This window comes from Lucilia sericata, unplaced genomic scaffold (assembly GCF_015586225.1).
Source record: "Lucilia sericata isolate MDLA Ls3-8-SP2 unplaced genomic scaffold, ASM1558622v1 Contig000307F_arrow, whole genome shotgun sequence".
In the NCBI taxonomy this organism is placed as follows: domain Eukaryota; kingdom Metazoa; phylum Arthropoda; class Insecta; order Diptera; family Calliphoridae; genus Lucilia; species Lucilia sericata.
In genome coordinates, this window is record NW_023994331.1 from 253,030 (window position 1) to 265,276 (window position 12,247).

The 12,247-nt window shown below is 30.0% G+C and overlaps 1 protein-coding gene across 4 annotated transcripts in view; it reads right to left on the reverse strand.

Annotated features, from left to right (window-relative positions):
- The window catches only part of LOC119603443 (uridine phosphorylase 1), a 46,119-nt gene that overhangs the window by 26,349 nt on the left and 7,523 nt on the right, over positions 1–12,247 (reverse strand). For 2 of the 4 annotated variants that reach the window (XM_037955483.1, XM_037955482.1), the window contains exons 2-3: positions 2,540–2,623; positions 1,460–1,468 (exon numbers count right to left, since the gene is read on the reverse strand). In XM_037955483.1, the coding sequence (XP_037811411.1) occupies positions 1,460–1,468; positions 2,540–2,595 (65 nt within the window). In that variant the 5' untranslated portion in view covers positions 2,596–2,623. The remainder of the gene's footprint in view (positions 1–1,459; positions 1,469–2,539; positions 2,624–12,247) is intronic. The other 2 variants (XM_037955485.1, XM_037955484.1) reach the window with 1 other exon arrangement.

Genomic DNA, 12,247 nt, shown 5'->3' on the forward strand with positions numbered 1-12,247 from the left:
TCCAGTGAATACTATATATTGTTTTTGTTTTACCAACAAACATTTCCCATGATCAAGTACAAATCAGCCATGAACACAGAGGGAAAAATACGTTTTAAAATTATACATGCCTGGTACCAAATTGACGCCAAATTGTTTATAATTTTCCAATAACATCCGTTGTCAAAATACGTACGGATAGTTGTAAAGCGTAATTGAAATCACAACAATTCGTTGTAGCTGTGACAACGATGCGTTGTCAAAATTACAATGGTGGTTGTCAAAATGATTACTAGGTGTTATTTAAATTTTACACATACGTTGTCTAAATGTTAACAAACGTGGTAAGCTCACTTTTGACAACGGATTGTATCAATTTCTACCGGGTTTTCCCTTTATGAACGAGAAAGTCTTGATTTAAATGCGTTTAAAGATTTTTTGGGATTAAAGTTGATCACAGCACGATGATTTTTATGATTAATTTTTTTCTTCTGTTCATTCCACTGTGCTTTCCCAGAAAGCCAAACTGTCAAAACCAATTATGTTTGAAATTAGGCAAAATTGTGGTGTTAAGCATAAATCAAAAACTTTTAAATAAAACTTTGAAAAGAGCCCAAAACCCAAAACAATTTATTCACACTTAAAAAGGTGCTATCCATTCAAATTAAACGAACAACCCACTGACCACACAATCATCTGTCATTCATAAACATTGACTTTTACCAGGCCCCACTACGCTTCCCACCCCCCCCCCCCCCCCATTAAAATTTCCCCTGAAATTTTTACTTATTTTGTTGTCGATGAAATACAAATAGATTTCCTGTTATTTAAGTTGTAACGGATGGATGTGTATGGATGTCTAAAACGAAGAGCGTCAATAATGATGATGATGATTATTAAGGGGAACTAGAAAATCAAGTGGTTAGAAGTGTGATTGTGAGGATTTTTACACTTTCCAAATAACCATTAAACGGAAATTGTGAAATTAAAACCATGTTTTTTTTGGAAATTTAATGTTTTTTTTATTTTACTGTTTTTGGTTGTTGTACTATGGGGAATTGTTTAAAATCTTGTAAATGACACATGTAGTCAGCTTGTGAAGGCTGACACCACAAACTTGTATAAAAGGGAAATGACAAAGACATATAACAACAAAAGCTATAGAAACAAAATGTATATTTAAATATATTCCTAACAGGAAATGAAAATAACTAAAGTATATATGGAGCTTTTTTCGCATACTAAGGGCTTTAAGGTTTTACAAAAAGAAAATTTTAATTTAGAGGGCAATAAACATATGTTTTGTTGTCTTTTAAAAATAATTTTCTGTTTGAGTTCTTTTCTAAAAGGACTTATTTGTTTCTACTTTTTTCTGCAGGATTTTATTTAAATATATTTTAAGGGTATTTTAATTTCTATGTGTTAACTATTTTTTTAACAAATTTTTTTACTAAAAAGTTTTTAGTTAAAACACACTTACCTAACCATGCTAAAAGTTAAAATAGAGAAGAAAAATTTAAATTTTATTTACTTTTTTTAGTTTTAATTAAATGTTGAACTTTTTTACTAGTTACATGCATCGCTATTGGGAAGTATATATGTTTACAAGCGATTTTCTATTAAAAAATGTTAAATAATTTAACGAGATTTTTACTACAAAGCTTTACTACTTATAAAGCTTATAAAAGCGTTCACATAATTTATAAAATTTGGCAATCAAAATTTTAAATTTTTTAAATATTTAAATAAAAAAAATATATAATTTTAAAAAGCCAATTAAATTAAAAATTTTTAATAATAATATTGAAGTTTTAGTTGCATATTTTATTGTATTGTATTGCCTTATAAGCCAAATAACTTAACTCAATTTTTTAGATATTTTTATACCCACCCTCAAAAATGATGAGGGTATATTGTTTTTGTCATTCCGTTTGTAACACATCGATATATTCGCCTAAGACCCATAAAAGTATATATATTCTAGCCTTGTCCGTCCGTCTGTCTGTCCGTCTGTCTGTTGAAATCTTGATAGGGACCACACGGAAGGATCTAGACAGCTGAAATTATGCATAAATATTCTCTATAGATAAGGTTTGTTTGGTATTGAAAATAGACAAAATCGGTCCATGTTTTCCCATAACCCCCTTACTAGTGGGCCCCCGGAAAACAGTTTTAACAGACATAATATTATTATATATTTACTCTAAGTCTGATTAAAGCTCCAAACTGTAAAAATAGCTTTAAAGCTGTGTTAGACAGAGAGCTATCTTACTTCTACACATACGTAAACTCAAACAAAGTTTAATGCTATTTCAAATCAATCTATATAATAAAGCATACATTTAGGATTTGCTATATTTTTGTATAGGTTTTTCAGGTTAATCCTTAGGATATTATTAAAATTTTAATATGTAATAATAATAATTTTGATATAATAAGTTAATTTCTTTTATTCATAAAACTCTCTAAATAAAATAAAACAAGTGAACTTGTTACTAAAAAGGTGCTATAAAATATTGCTAAAGGGAAAATAAAGAATTTTTTTCTAATAACAACTTACTCATCAATTTCCTCCTCGGACATGGAATGACTATTGCCGGTCAATAACAAAGACATGTTGTATTTAAAAATTTTAAAGCGTTACCTGTAAATAAATTTAAGAAAAACATTAACATTTATTAACATTTTTATTTTTTTTTCGTATTTAAATTGTTTTATATAAAAGTTTAGAAATTAACAAAAGGATAAAGAACTTAAATAAACATATGTACTCTACAACAAGCTGTTTTAATTAATGTAGAATAACAAAAAATAGTTTTTCTTTAAAAAATAACTAAAACTTTTATGTACTCAGAGATCTTTGAACAAATTTTTAAACAGAAACTTATACTAGTAAAATAAAAACACTATTTGAAATAATTATAAGGTCAGGAATATATTTTCCCTTACTTGCATATGTATATTTTAGAGATAGACTGGTCTATAGTCGAGGCAATGGACTGGTATATATAGACAAGATTATAGGCTGGTCTATAGTCAAGGCAATAAATTGGTCAATAGTCAAGAAAATAGAGAGGTATATAGTCAAGACAATAGACTGTTCAAGGCTATAGGCTGGTCTATAGTCAATCCTATAGACTGTACTATGTACTATATAGACTGGTCTATAGTCATGTCTATAGACTGGTCTATAGTCAATTCTATCTATAGTCAAGTTTTTAGGCTAATCTAAAGTCAAGTCTATATGCTGATATACAGTCAAGTCTATACACTGGTCTATACTCAGAGTATAGATTGGTCTATAGTCAAGTATATAGACTGGTCCATTGTCCAGTCTATAGACTGGTCCATAGTCAAGTCTATAGACTGGTCCATAGTCAATTCAATAGACTGGTCCATAGTCATGTTTATAGATTGGAAATCTATCGACTAGTCCATAGTCTATAGACTGGTTCATAGTCAAAACTATAGACTGGTCTATAGTCAAGTGAATAGATTGGTCTAAAGTTAAGTCTATAGATTGCTCTATAGTCAAGTCTATGGGCTTCTCTATAGTCAAGTCTATAGACTGTTCCATAGTCAAGTCTATAGACTGTTCTATTGACAGGTCTATAGTGAAGCCTATAGACAAGTCTATAGTCAAGTCTGTAGAATGATCTATAGTCAAGTCTATAGACAAGTTTATAGTCAAGTCTATAGACTGGTCTATAGTCAAGTCCATAGGCTGGTCTACAGTCAAGTATATAGACTGGTTTATAGTCATGTCTATAGACGTGTATATAGTAAGTTCTTAAACTAATTTAAAAATTTTTACTAAGTTTTATAATTATTTGCCGCACTATATTTGCAGCATGACAATGCAAACATTATTCTTCATCAACAAAAATTTTAAAACATGATAAATTACTTTATACTTTCTTTTATATTCTTCTCATATTTTCTTTTTTTCGGATTAAATAAAATGAGCAAAATATCTGCCATAAATTCTGAGAAAGAAAAATAAATCCTTATTTTCAACGTAACAAGCACAATAACAACACATACTCCCCAACGAGTATTTCATTATTTTAATAAATGAAAAAAAAAAAATGACAAAAAATTATAAATTAAAACAGACATTAAAAAGAAGACAACAATACAATAGCCTAAAAGAAATGGATAAAATAATAAAGTGTTTCAGTAATGTTATAAGTAAATGTTATTTTACTCCTTAAGAAAGAACTTAATTTTAATGTCATTTGCCATTTTAAGTAGCAACTCACAAAAAGGATTAAAATGAAAATGTGTAAATAATACTTAAAAAGCTATTTATTAAAGGAAAATTAACTTAAATTTTAAACACATTTTTTTCAAATTAAAAAATAATAGCTATTTTAAACTTTCACTAAGCTTAGCGGCAGCATTTTAAAATTTCACTTTAATCTACTTAAGTAGGCTTGTGTGAACTCATAAATCGATTAGATACACTTTACTATATCCCAGCCAATTGATAGCCTTAGTTTACTGCTCTCTCCATCTATTTTTGAAAAAAAAAAAAAAAAACAATATATTACACCTATACATATGCACAACGTATTTTCACCGATGTATAAATTGCAACTACGTTTTTTGCATTAAACCTTTGACATTTCTGTTGAATACTACTCCTGCTTTCTAAGTATGAAAGTTTACGAGCAGCTGAACCTTAATGGTCTGGGAAGTGGATGAAAACTATAGCACAAAAACCCACTACTGAATGCAGTAGCGAAATGAGAATACGCATGCATAAATTATAAAGTGAAATATACACGGAGAAATAGACTATAGACTAGACTATAGACTAGACTATAGACTAGACTATAGACTAGACTATAGACTAGACTATAGACTAGACTATAGACTAGACTATAGACTAGACTATAGACTAGACTATAGACTAGACTATAGACTAGACTATAGACTAGACTATAGACTAGACTATAGACTAGACTATAGACTAGACTATAGACTAGACTATAGACTAGACTATAGACTAGACTATAGACTAGACTATAGACTAGACTATAGACTAGACTATACTAGACTATAGACTAGACTATAGACTAGACTATAGACTAGACTATAGACTAGACTATAGACTAGACTATAGACTAGACTATAGACTAGACTATAGACTAGACTATAGACTAGACTATAGACTAGACTATAGACTAGACTATAGACTAGACTATAGACTAGACTATAGACTAGACTATAGACTAGACTATAGACTAGACTATAGACTAGACTATAGACTAGACTATAGACTAGACTATAGACTAGACTATAGACTAGACTATAGACTAGACTATAGACTAGACTATAGACTAGACTATAGACTAGACTATAGACTAGACTATAGACTAGACTATAGACTAGACTATAGACTAGACTATAGACTAGTCTATAGACTAGACTATAGACTAGACTATAGACTAGACTATAGACTAGACTATAGACTAGACTATAGACTAGACTATAGACTAGACTATAGACTAGACTATAGACTAGACTATAGACTAGACTATAGACTAGACTATAGACTAGACTAGACTATAGACTAGACTATAGACTAGACTATAGACTAGACTACACAGAGGGAAAAACAAATATACACGCCTGGTACCATATTGACGCCAAAGAGTTTATAAGTTTTCAATAACATCCGTTGTCAAAGTACATACATACGTACGACAACACTATGTAATGTTGACAACGCAACGTTGTCAACATTGCAACAATTCGTTGTCGAAATCTAAATTTTATACACATCCGTTGTCTAAATGTTAACAAACGTGGTAAGCTCACTATTGACAAACAAACCGTTGCCAATAGTGAGCTTACCACGTTTGTTAACATTTAGACAACGGATGTGTATACAATTTAGATTTCGACAACGAATTGTTGCAATGTTGTCGACATTACATACATAGTGTTGCCGTACGTATGTATTTACTTCGACAACGGATGTTATTGAAAAATTATAAACAGTTTGATGTCAATTTGGTACCAGGCGTGTATATTTCTTTTTCCCTCTGTGTATAGACTAGACTATAGACTAGACTATAGACTAGACTATAGACTAGACTATAGACTAGACTATAGACTAGACTATAGACTAGACTATAGACTAGACTATAAACTAGACAATGGACTGGACTATAGTCTAAAGTTCTGCATTTTTTTAATCAACAAAACTTGAAACTTTTAGTAATTTGTTTACTCCCGAAATTTCTCTCTCTGTACTTATATAACAAAATTGCAGTACGTGAATTTTTTTAAGCACAGGTAGACACACTTATAACCACAAAACCCCGAAAAATGAGAAAAAAAAACTTTTTTTTTTGTTTCACAGCAGGTTAAAACCAATTTTGTAAATAGCACAACCACGTACCAAAAAAAAAATAAACCTCAACATAAAAAATTAAAAAAAATACAGATCATACAAATGGAGAAGATAATAAATAATCACGTAACTGAGAATTTGTACATTAGAGTGAATTAACTTTTAAACAAAAAACTTTTTTCAAAATTTTGCTTTTAAAACTGATTTCAACAAAGAATTTAAGCTAAAAAACAGCTTAAACATTAAACAGCAGATAAATTAGTTGGTTAAACAGCAACAATAGCAAACCAGGGAATGAAAACAGGCTTTAACAACAAAGACCAACAATTCATGTCCACTAAAAGAAGAGAAAATCTGAAAACAATGCCAAATATTTAAGTAAATTGCCTAAAGTTATGCACCAGTTTTATGCGCTTAGCCAACAACAAGAAAGTGTAAATGCAACAATATCAATGAGTATTTCTTCTATTCATGTAGTAGTAGTAAGTGAGTTAATATTGTTTTTGTTGCTTATAAATTGCAGTAGCTGCTAAAGTATTGTGTTTATGCAGTTGTTCTTGCTGTTGTTCTTTGTATTCTTTGAGTAGAAAGGGACACCGAGTAGTTGTTTACTAGTGTTTTATTTATTTTTTTCATATTTCTTGTTTTTTTATTTTGAAAAAAAAAAAACAACAAAAAGTTCAAGGACACATTGTGATTAGAATTTGTAAAGGTAGTCAACACAAACACATTAACTTTGTGTTTTACTTAGTTGTCGTTGTGTGTGTGTGTGTGGGTGAGTGCATTGTAAAGAGAAATGAAACCAATTTGTAAACATGAAAATATTTTGATTAGAAAATTTATGAATTTGAAAAATGAAATGACCTTTAGATTAAGCAAGCATTCACTTGTTATTAGATATTTTGTGATAAAGAAATTTTTTTTATTAAATTTCAACTACTAAAGGAGTCAATAATAAGAATATTAGAAGAACACAAGCAGTTTACTCTCAAAAGTAGGCAAGGTTATTGGAATAAAATGGTTTGAGTTTACAAAAGTTTATAGATTTTTTTGAGAATAATTCTAACTTTTTAAATAAATACTTTTGTTAAGTTAATTTCATACTTTTTTTATAAAAACAAAATGGTAATTTTATGGAAAGTTTGTAGCTTCCCAGCAAAAACTTACATTAAAAAGTAATGAGTTTTCACCACTTCTTTATTAGCATTTTAACTCTTTATTATAACACGGTGATTATATTGAAGTCAAGTAGTACCTATAACGCTCACTTACAAATAACTACTGCAATAAGTACTTACAAATACTCAAAATGAAGTACTTTCATATTTGATTATATATATAAGTCATTATAAAAATTACTTACAATTAATGCACTTGGTATGTGGTAGTCACTGAATAGTAATTAATTATGTAAGTTTATTAACTTTATTGAGTTTTTGCCGGGTTTTTACATTTTCCACTAATTTTCCAATTTATTTGTTAGTAATTATTTTCGCATAAAGTTGTATTCATTATAAATTCATATAAATATCGCATTAAATTGTTATTATATTTTTTTTGTATATTTGTATTTTAATTGGAAACACGGTTGCGCTTTTACCAGGAGTATTTATTTAATAAATAATTCAAATATAATGTAAATTATTAATTAGAACATTTGATGCCAATTAAACTTAGTTTCTATATTAAAATTAATAATGTGGTTTAATTAGGTTAAATGAAGCTAAATCAGTGAACATTTTTTGAGAATATTTTTAGTCGATTATTTTCTTAAACAAATGTCTGATTTTGTTATTATTTCTTACCATGAAAAGTATTTGGAATTTCTTCAGATATTTCTCATATACCCGCCAAGTAAACCGATCGACTTAGAATCGCTTTCGAAGTCGATTAAGACATGTCCGTCCGTCCGTCTGTCCGGCTGGCTGTGCATGTAAACCTTATGCCAAAGCTACAGGCTCACTTATAACCCATAGTATCGCGATGAAATTGATAATATCAATAAATTAAATAAAAGTATCTTTATGAAAAATAGATAATTTCTAAAATATAATCAAGATGTAGGGTATCATTTGGTCGGCCATGCCCGACTATACTTTCTTACTCATTTTAGCAATGTCTGCGTCCGTTTTGTTAATAGATTAATCCATAAAGAAACAAATAGACTGCTCAATATATTAATCCCGCGCTTGGTTGTAATGATTACGTAAAGTTATTCATTATATAGACAATTACCATTACTTGTAGTGCATAATTGAACAATAATCAATTACAATTTATTGCAATTAAGGTTTTTTCAATTACAAATAAATACATATTTGTACTTGTAATTGAAATTTAACAATTATAATTACTTGTAATTGTAATTTATGTATTACTAATTACAATTACATGTAATTATAAGGAAAAAAATGTAGAATTACAAATAATTGTAATTTAAAATAGTTCAATTACACATAATTGTAATTTGAAATTGTTCAATTACAAATAATTATAATTTGAAATTATTCAATTACAAGTAATTGTAATTTAAAATTGTTCAATTATAAGTAATAATAATTGGAAAAACTTCCATTACAATTAATGGAATTGGAAATCAATTGCATCTTAAAAATAATTCTAATTGGTAAAACTTAAATTACAATTACTTCAAATGTAATTATAATTGAGAATGTAATCATTTAACCTCAAAAAGTCAAAGGTGTAGTCCATAGACTTGTTCAAAAATCAGATGAAACTAGTCCATTACCTAGTCAATCGTTTCGTTAAAAAATTAATCCATTGACTATTCTAAACATGTGTCGTAAATTGGAAGTCAACATCAAAGGATGGCCCTGTATATGAACCTAGGTCATTGTGGATCGATCCATTCGAAACTTATTATCTTAATGTATACATTTTCAATGCATTAATTATTGTACTTATTATTATATGACGATATAAAAGTGGCAGCATGAATTTAGGAGGAGGACCTTTAATGGGGTCTTTGATTTATTTTTGAAACAAATTCTTCAGAATTCTTATTTATTTTAACAAATTATTTTTGTCGAATTTACTCTTATTTTATAATGGTTAATTATGGTAAGATCCTGATAAATTCAGTAGAATTTCTCGAGAGGACCTTATATGGGCCGTTGAGCGATATTGCTTACATTTAGTACCAAACAAGACATATAAATAGAAAATATTTAGTCCTCTAGCTCCTCTCACTAGAACAATACCGTGCAGACAAACAGTTGGACGGACATGGTTAGATCATCTTAGTATATAATGCAGAATAATGGGTTTAAGCGTTCTATAATTGAAATAAAACCTTTTTTAATTAAGAACAATTTTCAACTTTCGAACTTTTTTAATAGCAATTTTCGACATTTTTCCTGCAATATAATGGTTTTATAGAATTTTTTTTGAACTAAATAGGCAATTTCGACTTTTTTTTTCGACAAAAATCGTATGTTCAATTGTTTGAAAATCGATTTATAGAACCGTAATGGGTCTATGGTCTAGTATTTTATATGTTTTACAAAACGAATGACAAAATCGTTATACCCTCTGCTTTCTAAATTGTCATCCATCATTGATCGTATTGCGGTGCGATCTCCATTAACCGTAACATGAGCTTCGATTTAATTTTTGAAGTAATAAGATGATGCCACGAGCATGTAAACTGCACCCAATAATTAATTTTTGTGGATATAATGAAGTCTCTAGAGTCCGCTATAGCTTGGTTTCACTTTAAGCTACGTTAACTCCACCTCCGGTTATCGTTTAACCTGTAGATATTCTGACAGTTAAAATATTTTTATACCCTACACCACTTTAGTGGGGAGGGTATATTGGATTTGTGCTGATGTTTGTAACATATAAAAATATTCGTCCTAGACCCACCTTAAAGTATACCAATCGGCTTAGAATCGTTTTCTGAGTCGATTAAGCTATGTCCGTCCGTCCGTCCGTCCGTCCGTCCGTCTGGCTGGCTGTCCATGTAAACCTTGTGCGCAAGCTACAGGTCGCAATTTTCAAGATAATTGGATGAAATTTGGCACGCACGTTTTATTTGACCCAAGGACGAAGCCTATTGAAAACGGTTAAAATCGGTCCATTATTTCACCTAGCCCCCATAGAACAGAACCCCCCGAAAAGGGCTTCTGAGCTCATAATTATGTTAAATATACAGATATATCGATAAAATACGGTATAACTAAGTTTTATAGAAGTCTTGATAACCCTGCCAAATTTCATAAAGATCGGGCCCCATTTGACCCTAGCTCCCATACAAAGTCCCCTTCAGAAAATTACTTGAATGTCCCAAATTAACTTATAAACACAAATATCGCGATGAAATTCAGCACAATAAAATATTATGTAAATATAAATATATTCAGAAAATTTTATCGGGCTTGGTCCATATTTGCCCCTAGCCCCCATATAAAGCCTCTTTCAGAAAATTAGTTTTTCATCCATAAATTGCTTAAATGTATCGGAACAAGGGAATATTGAAGATAAATGCGATATTATGAAAAATAAATCACATTTAATATTCATAACTGGTGTAGGGTATCATATGGTCGGCCATGCCCGACTATACTTTCTTACTTGTTTTGTATGCAAACTGTCAATTTAACCTTACGATAATATATATAACCAGACATTGAGTTAAATGCGTTTTTTAAGTTAAAAATTAGCTTCAATTTACGAAAAAACATCGAGTCAGTTTTGCTATATCGATCATTTATTCGAGTAGATCCAAAAAGTATGGGCAATATGACAGTTTGTTGGACAGTTTATCATATATGTATCTATAAGGCTTTTGAAGAAATGGAGTCTCTTGGGTCCGCTGTTCATGCGATAAGCTATTCATGATGATTTGTTGACAATTCGTTTGACACTTAAACCATTTTTAGGCTTGCTTAACTAATTTGCTACAATATTTTGTCAAATATATGAATAATGGGCATTTAACTTAATAATTATTCATACCTACCACTTCAAACCAAAAAATATATATATTTCTCAATGTCAGTTTGAATAATAACTGACATACTTTTAATTTATTTCTTTTCCAATTTTGTTTTCTTTGTCTACTCTTCATATTTCATTTGATGTATATTTTTTTGTTATTTTCTTTTACTCTAGTAATTTTTATACCCTACACCACTTTAGTGGGGAGGGTATATTGGATTTTTATACCCTACACCACTTTAGTGGGGAGGGTATATTGGATTTGTGCTGATGTTTGTAACATACAAAAATATTCGTCCTAGACCCACCTTAAAGTATACCAATCGGCTTAGAATCGTTTTCTGAGTCGATTAAGCAATGTCCGTCCGTCCGTCCGTCTGGCTGGCTGTCCATGTAAACCTTGTGCGCAAGGTACAGGTCGCAATTTTCAAGATAATTGGATGAAATTTGGCACACACGTTTTATTTGACCTAAGGACGAAGCCTATTGAAAATGGTTAAAATCGGTCCATTATTTCACCTAGCCCCCATACAACAGAACCCCCCGAAAAGGGCTTCTGAGCTCATAATTATGTTAAATATACAGATATATCGATAAAATACGGCACAACTAAGTTTTATAGAAGTCTTGATGACCCTGCCAAATTTCATAAAGATCGGGCCCCATTTGACCCTAGCTCCCATACAAAGTCCCCTTCAGAAAATTACTTGAATGTCCCAAATTAGCTTATAAACACAAATATCGCGATGAAATTCAGCACAATAAAATATTATGTCAACATAAATATATTCACAAAATTTTTTCGGGCTTGGTCCATATTTGCCCCTAGCCCCCATATAAAGCCTCTTTCAGAAAATTAGTTTTTCATCCATAAATTGCTTAAATGTATCGGAACAAGGGAATATTGAAGATAAATGCTTTATTATGAAAAATAAATCACAT